Here is a 16,432-nt window from a genome sequence, read left to right as displayed (position 1 = left end):
ATCAGAAAAGTTCTTGATCCCTGATTTGAAAGTCTATGCCAAGGTCTGCTGACTGCACCGATTGTATCAAAAAGTGGCAAATAAGGACACTGGGATAAAAGAAAGCCTCAAAGGAAGTATTATCCAATCATTGTACTGTGCCATGCATAAATACAGTTCAATAGGTTCAAAATCTGATAAGGGTCTTTTGGGATGTATAATGTCTTCTGCTGCATTAATGGTGATTATTGTGACCCTTGTTTGGTCATTGATAATTAATCCAATGTAGTACAGTATGACAATCGCCAGAACTGTACATAATAAGCGAGAATGTGCATTGGTGTAAAAGAAGCTTGTTTTAATTACTTTAATGACACATATAAAGTTGTTGAAGCCATTGAGAACCACCTATTCCAAGTTAAAGAGTTAAAAAGCCAAGTTGCCAAAGTTTATAGTGAAAATAAATGGCTAAACTCATGGAAAAATCCAGTAACCTGGCTTAAAGGTTTTATTTATAGTTACCTATATTCTGGTAAAACTTGTATTATGACTGATAGGTAAAATACTCACACTTGGTTTTTGTTCCAGACACAAGAAAAAAGAATCGCACCCTGTGATGTACAAGATTTCGTCAATCGCATGAATTTTAATTATTGATGTGTTACAAGATAAAGTCGCCACAACATAGACAAGATGTTCTTTACTATTGGCAACAATGTACTAGAAGAACTCAACATGTTGGACTATGGTGGAAATCATAAGTGAAAGGACATTGCAAATGGACTTAATAAATGGACAATTAATTCTGAAAGTATATCTCACAAGATTCAGTGATGAGAAATCTGACAAAGAAAATGACATGTAAAAAGATAATGGAAACTATAGATGCAATGCTATAAACCTCAGTTTGAAACCTCCAGGTTTTATAACACTACACAAACACTTTACAGAGGGAAGAGCGGTAGATAGTTTACTATGATGGATATGTGTGAATGGTCATTACCCTCCACCTGAAGTGATGACAGCATCTGCTCGTGTGGACATAGCCATTAGCACCATCATGGTGGACTGTGTGCTCCTCGTTAGGCAGGCCAACTGTACTGATAGATTGTCACAAACAGGAGGAACTGAGAGAAGCCGCATTATGTTAAGCAACTATTTTGCATATATACTTTAGTTTTATAATGGATTATAACAGAGGCGTAACTAGAACTTTGTGGGCCCCATAGCAGAATTTATAATGGGGCCCCCCCCCTGCCCACATTATGCGACCCACCTCAGTGCCCGCCATTACACAACACAACGCAATGCCCATTACGCAACACAACGCAGTGGCCATTACACATTTTTGCGACACACTGCAACGCCCATTACACAATATGCAACACACCGTAATGCCCATTACGCAACACAACGCAGTGGCCATTACACATTATGTGACCCACCACAGTGCCCGACCCGCCATTACACATTATGCGACCCACATATGCAGAAAAATACAGTAATAAAATATATTGCCCAGTTCACCAGATATATTAGATGATGTTTTTTTAGGGGTCCTCACTCCGGATGATGGATCTAGACTCCAGATCCCTTTGCACGTGCGTCCACAGGCCCACTCCAGGCAGCAGGCAAAGGCAGTGTCCCTGACTCCCCCCTCCTGAGTCTCTCCCTAGCGCAGCCAGTGGTGTAGCTAGGTGCCACGGCGCCCGGAGCAAGGGCATGTTTCGCGCCCCCCCAATTTGTAGTAGGTGAGGCTCCTGCTCCGTGAAAAGTGGGCATGGCCCAACATTATACCACACACCGTAATGCCCATTGCACATTTTAGCGAACTTTGTAATACCCATTACACATAATGCCACAGCCATAACGCCAATTACACATAAGGCCACACATGATGCCAATTGCATACTATAGAACACACCATAATGCCCGTCGCATACTAACACACCGTAATGCCCATCGCATACTAACACACCGCAATGCCCATTGCACACTATTTAACAAACCGTAATGCCCATTACACATTTAACACATAAGTGCCACTTACCTACATGCTTGATGCCAGGGGCTTCATGCTTAATGCCAAGGGGAACTGAAATTGATCGTTGCCAAGGGGGACTGAAATTGAGCGTTGCCAAGGGGGACTGAAATTGAGCGTTGCCAAGGGGGACTGAAATGTGCTTGCAGGGAGGGAAGGTGTGAGTAAATGATAGTGCAGAACAGGGTGGGTGAGATAGTGCAGGGTGGCTGGGTGGGACACACACACTAGTGCACAGCAGGGTGGGTGGGTGGGACACACACTAGTGCACAGCAGGGTGGGTGGGACACACTAGTGCACAGCAGGGTGGGTGGGACACACACACTAGTGCACAGCAGGGTGGGTGGGACACACACACTAGTGCACAGCAGGGTGGGTGGGACACACACTAGTGCAGGGTGGGTGGGACACACACTAGTGCAGGGTGGGTGGGGGACACACACTAGTGCAGGGTGGGTGGGGGACACACACTAGTGCTGGGTGGGTGGGGGACACACACTAGTGCTGGGTGGGTGGGGGACACACACTAGTGCTGGGTGGGTGGGGGACACACACTAGTGCTGGGTGGGTGGGTGGGGGACACACACTAGTTCAGGGTGGGTGGGTGGGGGACACACACTAGTGCAGGGTGGGTGGGACACACACACTAGTGCAGGGTGGGTGGGACACACACACTAGTGCAGGGTGGGTGGGACACACACACTAGTGCAGGGTGGGTGGGACACACACACTAGTGCAGGGTGGGTGGGACACACACACTAGTGGTGGGTGGGTGGGACACACACACTAGTGCAGGGTGGGTGGGTGGGACACACACACTAGTGCAGGGTGGGTGGGTGGGACACACACTAGTGCAGGGTGGGTGGGTGGGTGGGAGACACACACTAGTGCAGGGTGGGTGGGTGGGACACACACACTAGTGCAGGGTGGGTGGGTGGGACACACACACTAGTGCAGGGTGGGTGGGTGGGACACACACACTAGTGCAGGGTGGGTGGGACACACACACTAGTGCAGGGTGGGTGGGACACACTAATGCAGAGATTATTGGCAGCAGCAGCAGCGGCGGTGCATTCCGCGAACCCCCTCCCCGCTATCGCCGGGCCTGCCCGCTCCCAGCTCCCCACTGTGCACGGTCAGGTGCTGCTATTTAAGTCACATCTCCCCCTGGACCGCGCTAGCCAATAGGTGCTCGCGGTCCAGCAGCCAATCAACTGGTGGCTGCTGGACCGCGAGTGTCTATTGGCTAGCGCGGTCCAGCGGGAGATGTGACTTTTAAATATACCACGTCTCCTGGACGCCAGCAGCAGCAGCAGACCCGCGGGATGATGACGCTACATCTCGCGGGTCAAAGTGCACGGCGGCGACGGCGGCGTCGTCCTCCCCCCTGCCTGCCTTCTCAAGTTCTCCCCCGGCCAGCCCAGCATAGAGCAGCACACTGCACAGGCAAGCCCAGGGGGGGCCTGCTTAATGGCGGCTCTGTATATTGGCGGTCACGGTGTGCAGGGGAGTGCTTGCTTGCTGTCCATGGGGCCCGGGCCCCCCCACCCGCCGGGCCCCATAGCAGCTGCACCCCCTGCACCCACGGTAGTTCCGCCACTGGATTATAACCAATAGTGATATTAAGTCAGTAAAAGGTAGAATCAACAGGAGGAAATTATAGAGTATAGATATGATTCTCACCTTTTATATACATATACGGTTTAAGTTTTACATATGGGATTCAGTTCTATTACTGTCCCTTTAAGATGACTTTTCCTTAAAATGCTTCTAGCAGAACAGATTTTAATTTCAGCATAAGATGGAAAAGTTTGAGGTGATTTCAAGAGATGTTACCAAGGTCAGAAGATATTGCACCTTCGACATGAAGATAGCATTTTGGAATGTTGTGAGAATCAGAAGGAGGAGGCAAAGTTACTGCTTGCTTATAGACATTGATACAATTATTTCTATTATAAACAAACTTTTGTTTTGACATCTTATTAAAAAGTGTAAATTTATTGCTTTAGCTCAAAACTTCAAAAGAAACATTTTATGAGCAATGACGTGGATTGCATTCCACATTTTTGGTATAACTATGACCACCCTAAGATTAAACGTCAGATCACTGTCTGACTAGCATACTCCATTGGTGTGTGTGTGTGTCATTTCAACTGATCTCCGGCCGTCACTTAGAAGATGAATCCTCTGGCTGACATCGAAGGTTGATAAGTATAGCTGAAACCTATCATAGGTAATGTACTTAAGATGGTTTTTAAGAAAATATATAATTAAAAAAATACCACAGGTATAGTTATTCTAATATATCTTCTGGAAAATGTAACCATTGTGCTCTGAGCAGATTTAGCATCAAGGGCTACATTTTCTAAAGCTTCTTAAAATGAAAAGAAAACCAATCCAATTCTGTCTATCACATCTCTGTTGTATCATAGAAAATGATAGGCAGTATCTGATTGGTTTCCATTGGCATTATCAGCTTTTCATTTTTAGAAGTTTTAGTAAATTTACACCTAATCCATGTAATTTCATGAAACAGTAGTTCCAAATTGTTGGGCGTCTAATTTAACATTCGGGTCTCATATCTTCTGACTCCATTGACCAAAAGTGAGGAACATGTTCCAACCACCGTGGAATTTCTTATTGGAGCATGCAGCAGTGTAATCCCTCCTTCCCTAGTCCACAGAACATTCTGAAATGAATGAATGATAATGACAGACACCATTCAGACACCACAGGACCAAATGCTGACATGTCAGGAGAACATTTGAATTGTTCTAACTTTTATTTGGCATTTCCTCATATTTATACTATAAGATAGAGGCATCCCCTCCCTTCAGGGGAGGGGATATTAGAAAAAACATACATATTTAAATATAATAATATAGGTGTATTAGGTGGGTTTAAAATCCAGATATTGGTTCTTGTGTGCTTTTTCGTCCCGTCTCTTTTGACATAATAGGAGTGAACTTCTAAGAATGGGAGTAATTCTTCCAGGAATCTAATTCACATTATACTTTCTTCAGTAACTACCCAAAAACATATGGGTTCCATTAAAATCTATTACCTTATATGGAAATGTACATTCTACTTTCAAATGTATATATATGGTTGGTCATTGCCAACGAATGTTCCTTCAGCAGTTTTCTCGTGACTAGGGCCTCTCAACATCTGTTTTTTATTCATGTTAATTGAGATTTCTAGCAAAGTCTGAAACTCAGAATATACATTGGTTCATGTTACAGATCCTGGAGGATGGGACCAATATATTGCTTAATTCTTGTAACTTTTAGTTCTTGTGATACCTTGAATCTTCTTATTATATAACTAATATAATCTTTACTAAGATATCATCCATCATTCTCCCTCCTTTTAATAATAATTAAACATTTGAGTTAATATTGTTTACATACAGTAGTAAACAAAAAAATTATTATAAATCTAGAAAACTCATACTGGTCAGACATCTTACAATACAAACTGCCTAACCACGCAAGGAAAAGTCTGATTGGATGGTTCTAGTGGGTTATATCCCTGAGACAGGGTAACTTCTTCCCTGAGGTCAGAGGGCAACTGGCCTTTCGCTCACATCCATCGGAATAGACTGATCCTCTGTTTTCTGTGCCCTTCCAGATATGAGTTTCTTGAACTTTGCTGTAGTTGCAGCAGACCGACAGCGTTTTTGACAGACAGAGAAAACACACATTAATATCTTGAAAGCAATATAAACTAGTATGCATAATCCTATAAATTTTATGCCGAACATGAGAATTACCATAGCCCATCCACTGATTCCTGAAAACCATGTGGATAGGTTCAGCAAAGATAGCCAGCCCCAATCACCTCCTAGAGTGTCAGGTGTATTATGCTTAGTGGCATAGATCCGTTTTTATTCTTCTTTCTCTTGTACATGTTTTTCTATTGTCTCTTGAGCATTGTCAGTCTCATTAGTAATAAATGTACAGCACAATATTCCTGTCTGTGTATGTAAAGTCATACAATAGCCTCCTGTCTGTGCTGTTAAATGATCAAGCAAAAGCCTGTGTTGTAACTGCTCTTTCTTCACTTCTTGAAGATCTTTTTCTACATATCTGAAAGTGTTGTCATATATTTCAGTAATGTTATCTAATAGTTCTGCAAGTGATTCAACTCTATAATATGATTTTGACCCAAATATGTCCAAGAATCCCATTCTCTCATGCCATGGTGTGTAGATTTTTTTTAGCCTTTTTTCCTGCTTTTTTATTTCCCTTCTGTCCCTGTGTGTTGGACTATACTTCCTCACCTGGCCTTCTTGGCCACTGATCATCTCTTTTAGATCCTCATGGTCTATGACTTGCGCTGCAGGTACTATGCATCCTAGGGTGCAATTTCCATAGCCGCCATAGGCAAGCCACTTGCAGGCGTATTTTGTGGTGTTAAGGGCGTTCCCTACCAAATTATGTAATTGCAGCAACATGTTTTGGTTTACTCCACTAGGGGCCTTAAACCATTCTATGCACGTTTCCTCAGGTAGATGTCCACAATACTCACAAATACACCTTGAGATGAGTGGCAAATTTCTACATTCATGGTTGGGGTTTGCAACTTCCCTTTTTCTCACATAATGTGATTTGGGGTAGACTATAGAGGTAACTGTGCTGTTCTTAGAAACATAATCTGGTGCCACTAGTACTGTACATAACCATTTTATTGCCACTATTGCAGCTGCCAAACACAGAATGCATCCCCATAGACCCTTATCGGGTTTGGGCCCGTGTAACATTTTAACAAACTGCGTCATCAAATTTAACTTTTAATTTTTTTGCAATGGGATGCGTGCACCCAGAAATCTCTGTCTTTCAGTTTTACTGATGTTGGTGTAGTCAGTAGGACCTGAAATGGACCATCACATCTCGGCTCAAGCGATTTTCAAACGTGTCTCTTGAGATACACCCAATCTCCTGGCTGGAGATGATGAGGATTGTTCTCTGCTGTAGAATATGGAAGTGAAGCATAAGCTGCAACATGAAGTTGAGTTAGTCTTTTAGTGAGTTATTTTACATAACAGGTTAGATCTGCATGCTTATGCACAAGTTCTTGTGGGTAGTAACATCCTATCCTAGGTATGCTACCAAATAGAATCTCATATGGTGAGTATCCTGACTTCTTGTGAGGAATGGTCCTCCTGCTAAAGAGTGCTAGAGGTAAACATTCTAACCATGTTTTACCTTTGTCCTTCATTGCCTTCATAACCTTGGACTTTAAAGTATAATTGGTTCTCTCCACCAATCCACTCGCCTGTAGTCTGTACACTGAATCCACTGAGAGGATTTTCTTAGCTGTGTTCCTTGCTGTGGCCTTTGCCACAGCGAAAGCTTCGACCCATTTTGAAAGAATGTCCACTATTGCTAGGACGTAGTCATACACTCCACACTTAGGAATCTGGATATTGTCAATCTGCATTCTCTGAAATGGAGCTGTTGCTTTTGGTATTGCCCCTTGTGGAGTTTTTACTCTTGTCCCTGGATTGCTTGTTCCACAGATCCAGCATGCTTGTGTGTAAAGTGCTGCTGCTGCTTGGAATCCTGGAGCGATCCATCTCTCATTAGTAATAGCAGTCATTTGATCCTTCCCAAGGTGGGTCTGTCCATGAGTGACTTGGCACATGGCTGGGTATAGTACTCTGGGTATGCATAACAGTTCATCTCTTTTCCAGAGCTCCGTTTCTTCATATTTTACTGCTCATTTCCTTTGCCACTCTGCTTTTTCCACTGGACCTGCTTGGTCTTGGAATTTCTTTAATTGCTGCATATTTGCCAAGTGTTGTGGTTCTTCCATTTCTGTCACGACCATGTAGTTTCTTTCTTTTACTGGCTGGGCTTTTGCTGCTCTTTTAGCTTCGGCATCTGCAAGATTGTTTCCTCTTGTTTCTTTTGTTTGATTCTTTGTGTGTGCTTGGATCTTGATGATGGCAACTTTGTGTGGTTTCATTAATGCTTGGAAAAGTTTTTTAATGAGGTCAGCATGCTGACCTCATTAAAACAGTTTACCTGTAACTGTTTTAAAATCTCTGCTTTTCCAGATAAACCCATAGTCCATTGCCCCAGCTGTATCTGGAATCTGTATAAATGTTTGCTGTTGTATGCTCCGCGTGTTCCAATGCTTTTGTGAGGGCCACAAGTTCAGCTGCTTGTGATGACAAGTGTGCTGGTAGGGCTCCAGATGTTACTACTTCAGTGTCGGTAGTGACGGCATATCCAGTGTAGGGTGTGCCATTTTCATAGTATCTGGACCCATAATGAGCATTGGATATGGGCATGTCTTGGACATGTGGCAATGGCTGGGTTTCTTGTTCCATCAAAGCAAGACAGTCATGGGGGAAATTTTGAGTACAAGTATCTTCCTCTTTATCCTCTGCTTCCTCACCTTCACCTCCTTTCTCTGAATCTACTTCCATTCTCTGGGCTGCTGTAGATGAGACTGTGCTGACAGAAGGTGCTTGTACCCTTATTCACCCTCCTTTTAAACATTGAAGTTCACACTCCTTCTGTTCTTGCAATAGGTCCGGTAAGAGTATGACAGGGCTGAGAGTGGTACACCTCTTGATTTTCACATTGGTTACACCGAATTGGGACACTTTGTATTTGGTGAGTCTAATTGCTGAGAGGTGTTTGGTTCTTGCTTGTTGTAAGAATTCTGTTACAGCATGTGGTACTTGTATAGTTAGTTCATGATTAAGAACAATGTCTGTACACTTGTCTTTTAATACAGCTGCCGCTGCTACAGCTCTGATACATGTAGGTGATCCTTGGATAATATTATCAAGCCTGCTAGAATAGTAAGCAAGAGGTCTTTGTCTTGTTCCGTGGACCTGTGTTAACACTCCCAGAGCATGTCCTCTTTCATCATGGCAATATAAGGTAAAGGGTTTAGTATAGTCTGGCAGGCCTAAAGCGGGTGAAGAGGCAATGGCCAACTTTAGTTGCTGAACTGCTTGAGCCATGTCTTCATCTGTTGGATGTGGAAACTCTGTTTTGATTGCATTGTATAGTGTTTGCATGTAGACTGATGCGAGAGGTATCCAATTCCTGCAATAGCCCACCAGGCCTAGGAATGACCTGACTTGTTTCACAGTCTTTGGTATCTTGGCTTGCAGTAAGAGTTCCTTCCTGTCTTCTCTCAGGTGTCTGGTGCCTTGAGAGATACAATGCCCAAGGAAGATTACCTTTTGTTTACAGAGCTGTAGTTTATCTTTTGAAGCCTGCAGTGTTGTTCCTCCAGGAACTTGAGTAGGGACACTGTTTCCTGCTGGCATTTGTCTTGAGAAGTTGTGGTTAACAGGAGGTCATCAACATACTGGATAATCTGGGTTTCTTCTGAGTAAAGGGGTCCCCAAGCCTGGAGAACCAGTGACATGGCTTAAGAGTAGTCACTGGCGCTGGTGGCGCCCCCCTGAGGCAATCTTTTCCAACAGTATTGTTTGCCATCATGTGTAAAGGCTAACAGTTCTTGAGAGTCTTTCGTGATGGGCACAAAGAAGAATGCATTGGCCAAATCAATCACCGTAACCCAAGCCCCTGAAGTGAGATTTGGTTCAGCAAGGTGTGTGGATTAGGCACAATGGGGCAGATGTATTAAGCCTTGACAAGAGATAAATGCAAGGGTGATAAGTAGAGATAAACGTCCAGCCAATCAGCTCCTTACTGACTTTTTTCAAACACAGCCTGTAACATGGCAGTTAGCAGGTGATTGACTGGACGTTTATCTCTCCTTAACACCCTTGCATTTATCTCTTGTTAAAGCTTAATACATCTGCCCCAATGGGACAATTTATTAACAGTCTCTTGTTTACCTCCCTAAGATCATGCACCGTTCTGAATTGGGTTTCTCCAGAACTTTTGATGTCACGTTTTCGGACAGGAAACAGAGGAGTATTCCATGGGGATCTACAACAAACAAGTATGCCAGACTGTAGGTAAGCTTGTAGTTGCTTCGTGATGGCGGCTCTTTGATCAGGATTCCGTGGATATTGGTTTATGGATACTGGAACTGTTCCTGGCTTTAATTGCAGTTGGACACGTTGTACATTAAGCTTTCTAGTGTCCATCTTCCCCTTAGACCTTACCTTGTCCGGTACTTGGGATGTGATCCAGTCTGGGATGATAACTTCAGCAGAATCTGTAATAGATGATTGGGAGAGAAACAGATACACAGCTGTCTCTATTTGAGGTAGTAAGTTTTTGGATATATTGGATTTATATTTTATGCCAGTCTCTGTATATTCGATTGATGCTTGCATTAATTGCAGAATGTCAGCTCCCAACAAGTTTACTGGACAAATAGATGAGGTAAGAAATTCAATAGGTATAGGCGTGCATTCATCATTGATAAGTAAAGGGGTTGGCTTACTTTTCCTGAGTGGAAGTGGCTGTCCACCCAACCCTGTACCTTGTATAGTGCTTCCGGGCAAAAGCTCACTTGGAACTTCTTCCTCTCTCACGATGGTGAGACTGGCGCCTGTGTCAATTAGGCATTCAAGTTTGTGTCCTGTGGGGAGGGTGAGAGAGACAGTACCTGCACCTTCGTTACCCCCAGAATCACGTTGTACCAGTCTTACCATTGGTGGTTTGGTACCTGCCATCTTTGGATCTTTAGTAGGGTCTTTTTGGTTCCAGGGTTGAATGACATTGACCTGAACAATCAGCGTCTTGTTGATCTTCTCTTTTTTCTCTCTTTCCGTATCTTCCTTGTCTTCCAGAATCTGCAAGATTGCACTTATGTCCATAAAGTTAGCTTTGGGTCGTATAATAAGCAGTTGAGCTCTCAATTCAGGACGAAGTCCATACAAAAATTTAGTTTTAAACAGTATTTCAATAGCTGGATTGTAAAGTGGGTAACCTTCATTCTCTTGCTTAGTAACAACCTTTTCATGGTATTCCTTTACTGGCATTTGTTTTTGTTGTATATCTGGCTGTGCTGGTGCCTGAGCTGCCAATCTATGACATCTGTGAGTTACTCTGTCCCCTAACTGTACCCCACTTTCTGTTGTGTATTTATTTTGTGGTATATTCTCTATGGCTGGTAACCCGGTGTGGAGGGCATCAATGGGGACATTTGGCAAGTTCTGTATTATATTCCATTCCCCACTGCCTGTGGTCGCTCTTACAACCTGTTCTAAATCCACCCAACATGGTCTGTGAAAGGTAATAGCTTCCTCCAATTTATATATGTATACCAACACCATATATTTTAACATGGAATGAAATAAATAAGTTTTATAGAACAGGTATCTGTTGTTCCATATATCGCAATAAAGGAGAATCGCCCCCAAACAACCTGTAAACATAATCTCCAAAAACTCCACAATTTAAGTATTTTGGAGATATGAAGAAACAACAATTGCTGCAATATTTCTTCAAAGGTGGAAATTATTTTATTCAACAGAATGCACTCATATGATGCATATGGCGCACTTTATATTTCCAAAAGGGAATAACAGCTGGGCTTTCCATCCAACTTTAACCTCTTCATATGAAATGTAGCATATCTGAAATCAGATCAGTCTCCAAAGCATCCAAATCTCAATGTTTTTTTTTTTTTTTTTAATTCAGTCTTTATTTATGGAAATTTTATACATAAGAACATACAAATACATACAAAACAAACACTTTTCACACAAGCTTGACGTGAAGACCATTACAAAACACATTCCTGTTTAAACTATGCATATCCCTTTTTTTTTTTTTTACCTCACCCTATTGGGTTTGTCTCTGTGTTAAATTCCCCCCCCCCCCCCCATAAATACGAATCTATGTCAACATGGCCGTTCAAACCTACCACCTTATCACCCTTTTTTGCCTATATTTCATCGATCCATACAGTCCTACCCAGTTGTAAACTGAATTTACCTAAACCATATAATCTGCACACTATGTAATTTCAAGTGGTTATATTTTACTATATATAAGTGCTATGTGCCTTCAGTGCTAATACGTCTTCTGTTGCTCCATTTTTCCAAAACCTATGGAGCTATCCTAAACATTTATACATTTCAAATAAAAGTGCTTTCCCACCCCCTTAGGTCACTAAAATATATTAATCACTCAGATTGAGAAAATAAAAAATAGAAAAAAGATTACTATATTATCGTACTTATAGATATACATGTGCAACCATCATTGAATATGTGCATCCCACCAAACATTGTTTCCCTATTATCCACATCTATACATCACCTTAAAGTGGCTTGACTGAGACCATGTTGCCCATATCCTTTGGAATTTCTGTATTTTCCCTCGTGAGGCAAATATGAATCTTTCATGGTCAAAGGTGTAATTCACCATGTTAATCCATTCATCCACCTTAGGGCCCTCGGCTGCCAACCAGTGCCTGGCTATAATCACCTTTGCCAAAGCCAATAAGTTCCCAGCCAGTTGGATTTTATCCTGCGTTAGGCGGCCTACCTTCCAGGTTCCTAATATTAAATTACATTCATTTAATGCGACCCTTGGTATACCCAGTGAAACCATAATGTCGCTTATCCCTACCCAGAACCTATTTACCAATGAGCATTCCCACAGGAGGTGCCAGAAGGTCGCTGCTCCTGCTCCACATTTAGGGCATGCATCCCGTCTTGATTCATTCAATCTTTTTAATTTTACAGGGGTCATATATATCCTGTGAAGGATATTAAACTGGATTTGTTGCACCCTCATCAAGTTTGAAAAAGACAAGGGAGCACATAGGGCGCCACGCCAGCTTATTTCCTCCAATTGTGGCATATCCCTTACCCACTTATCCCTTATTGGTCCGAGCATCTCCGTTTGTCTATGCATCCGTAAATATTTGTAGATTTTTGAAAGCCTTTTACCCGGCGCTAATTGTTTGAGGAATATTTTACATGGGGACTCCTCCAGCCGGAGGGGTTCATTCTTGCTAAATTTCCTTAGCGCGCTACGTAATTGGTGATAATTAAAAAACATAGTCGCCGGGACATCAAATTCATTTTGTAATTGAGGAAAAGATTTCATCGTGCCGTCATGGTATACCTGCCCCAAGGCGCTAATCCCCTGTCTACACCACACCGTCCTCCCTTGGGATGCGTTAATGGCTTTTACCGTATGTATGGAATAAATTGAGGTATCTGGGTCTATCCCCTGATAGTTGACTAGTTTATTGACCCATCTCCATACCTTAATTGCTTGAACGGTAATCGGAGGGAGATTCCGATGCAACCCCCTAACCATTAGTCTCTGCATAGGCGATATGCCTGGATCTGTTAATTCTATAAGCTGGGTCACTTCCCTGAGCCCTTCATCCTGCCGGATCCAGGAACATATGTGGACCAATTGTGCGGCCATGTAATATGCCTCTAGGTCCGGCAGAGCAAGCCCGCCCTTATCTCTATCTCTACACAGTGTCTCCAGCCTAATCCTGGAACTCTTATTACGCCACACAAATGAAGAGATCAAACTATTTATTCTTTTAAAAATATCCTTCTTTATAAATACTGGGGCCTGTTGCATGATATAATTAAACTTTGGTAAGATGGTCATCTTTATCAGGTTAATCCGTCCTACTTGAACGATCGGCAGTCTTGACCAACATCGGAATTTCCTCCCAACCTCCTCTATCAAGGGATTGATATTATCTTGAATGAAACTTGCTGATGAATTGGAGACGGTAATCCCCAAATATTTAAACTTGTCAACTATTTGTAGTGGAAAATTCTGTGGTAAATCTAGCCTACGCCCCCCTCCCATCTGCAGGACGTGGGACTTTGACCAGTTCATTGACAGACCTGAATATGTTCCAAATATTTGTATTGTCTCTATTACCATTGGAAGGTATTTATGTGGTTCAACCATCCCCACCAAAAGGTAATCCGCATACAGGGAAACCAGGCAATTACCCATACCGTCTCCTAATACCGACCTCAGCATACACGCCAGGGGCTCCACTGCCACCGCAAACAACAGTGGCGATAGCGGGCACCCCTGCCGTGTACCCCTAGTCAGGGAGAAGGGGGAGGACAAAAACCCGTTTATTGATATCCGAGCCGTTGGATTTTGATATAGCAAGGATATTGATCTAATAAATCTTTCTCCTACCCCGAATGCCTTTAGTGCAGCCCATAAAAATCTCCACTCAACGGAGTCAAACGCTTTATTTGCGTCAAACAACGCAAGTATTGACTCCGTTGAGCTCCACTCCATGCGTTGAACATACGCAAAGGCCCTCCGCAGATTTATCATGGTAGATTTTCCTACCATGAAACCAGTCTGATCCTGGTGTATAATCTGACCAAGAACTTTATTTAGTCTATTTGCCAGGATCTTTGCGTATATTTTGGCATCAGAGGTTATTAGGGAAATGGGTCTATAGGAATCCATCTTAACTGGGTCCTTGCCACTTTTCAACAGCATAATTATTGATGCTTCCATCATAGAGGGGGGAGTATCTCCTACCAACCCCATACCCTGAAAAACCTTAAACAGATATGGTCCCATGACACTCAGATGTTTTTTATACATTTCCCCGGGCAGCCCGTCTAACCCTGGGGCCTTATCCCCTTTAAGCGTTTTGATGGCGTCAACTACCTCCTCCATCCTAATAGGCTGCTCTAGGAATTCTCTAGCATCCGAGGATATTCTGGGCATATCAATTTTGCTTAAATAATGCTCTATTTCCTTATCCTCACAAGTAAGCTTGGTTTTATAGATTCCCTCAAAATACCGCGCAAATTCTGCCACAATTATTGGGGTTTCTGAACATATGTCATCAATGTTTAATGTTTTATTAGGATGAATTGGAGACCAAAAAGTAGAAAAGCAATTGGTGCAATATCTCAAGATGAACGATATGAATTTATTAAACAATGCACTCACATTTTCAAAGAATATAAATGCACAAGACATGTCCACATGGCAAATACTGCTGGGCCAATCCCACACCAGACTTCTCACCCACGATGGGATATAGGGAGATCACTGGAGACCAAGTGCCAGCTCAAGGATCCAGATGTCCAAGAAGTGGGATCAACAAGCAGCAACACCAGACGGGACCCTCACACACTTAATTTCTGGCGTTTCTGACGATATTGTCCTTCATCAGAAGTGTGTCTGCGGTCCCATCACTCATACTGCTACCATAAAAATGTCCCTTGCATAATGCCTTCGCCTCACAGTAGACAGTTATTAAGAATGCAAGAGGAGGCCGCCGCAATAACTGTCTGCTGTGAGTGATCAGCCATTTTGTGAGGGGCATTTTTAATGACAGCAGGCCTGTGGCTTCCACCTTAAATGTTTAATCCAATATGGTTTTTATCAAAAACATATACTGAACTATTGAAAAAGAAGCCACAGTCTGGTTGTTTTTCTTACTTGTTGAATAATCTATGAATGCCACCTTTATTAATACACACACACACACACACACACACACACACACACACACACACACACACACACACAGTGCTTGAAACTGTGTTATATGCCAGCACATCAAGCACTGAAACAGTATTTCAGATGGCTTTGGTGTTTCCAGTCACTGCTGACCACAGCCGATCACTCAGCCCACAGCACATCCTCCTCAGCCACCTGGCAACTAATGTAATGGAAATACAGCTGTGGCTTCTCTCTCCTGAGTTACCACCACTGTGGCCAGCAGTGACTGGAACACAGAGCGTCCCACTCACACATGTGCATCCCAGTTTCCGGCGGCGGGGGATGTGAACCCTTGCCATCTGTGCTGCAGGGAGATTTGCAAGAACCACGGGCTCTCCATCTGTATCTAAAGGATCATCCATCAAATGAATATTAACTTTAACTGATGAAATGACTGTAGATGAATGATATACTTTCCATACCTGTGTGTATCCGTATAATGCCAATATCTGAGCCATGGGCAGTGTCGTTAGGGAACTTTGATCTCCAATAAAACCAGATAACGTTCTACGTACCGTACAGGAATAGTTTGGAATCATCGTTCCTGATCCTGATAAAATCTGGAGGACACTTTTTACAGCTTTTTTAGTTTGAGTACATGAGTCATATACGTGATATCCCAGAGTAACATTGGGTAACAGCATCTGATCTTTGTTAATTTCCTCAATGACAAACATGAAAGTTAGAAGATATTTGTAATACAGAGGAATCGGCCTGTGGGGATAAAGTCATGAAACGCGTGAGTGTCTAATGACATCACTGTGAGTGACTAATGACATCACTGTGAGTGACTAATGACATCACTGTGAGTGCGATACATATATATTTCAGATGTAGTAATCGGCACTCCAGATTAATTAATAGAATGCCGCGGTGCCTTAAAACAAGTGATATTATAGGCAAATCACCCAATGTTACCCCAAAAGGATGATGAGATTGACAGGTGGCACTCCACGGACTTGAAATAAATCAATTTATATTTGTGCAT

At 42.8% G+C, this 16,432-nt stretch overlaps 1 protein-coding gene across 1 annotated transcript in view; it reads right to left on the bottom strand.

Moving 5' to 3' along the window:
• The window catches only part of LOC146063091 (vomeronasal type-2 receptor 26-like), a 97,616-nt gene extending 81,394 nt beyond the window's left edge, over positions 1 to 16,222 (bottom strand). Inside the window, exon 1 of the mRNA XM_083175105.1 lies at positions 15,867 to 16,222. Within this exon, the coding sequence (XP_083031231.1) occupies positions 15,867 to 16,121 (255 nt within the window). The 5' untranslated portion in view covers positions 16,122 to 16,222. The remainder of the gene's footprint in view (positions 1 to 15,866) is intronic.
• Between the last annotated feature and the right edge of the window lie 210 nt (positions 16,223 to 16,432).

This window comes from Crinia signifera, chromosome 3 (genome assembly GCF_055691185.1).
Source record: "Crinia signifera chromosome 3, ASM5569118v1, whole genome shotgun sequence".
Classification (NCBI taxonomy): domain Eukaryota; kingdom Metazoa; phylum Chordata; class Amphibia; order Anura; family Myobatrachidae; genus Crinia; species Crinia signifera.
Note: the sequence above shows the minus strand (reverse complement) of the source record. Positions and strands in the feature narration are given on the sequence as shown.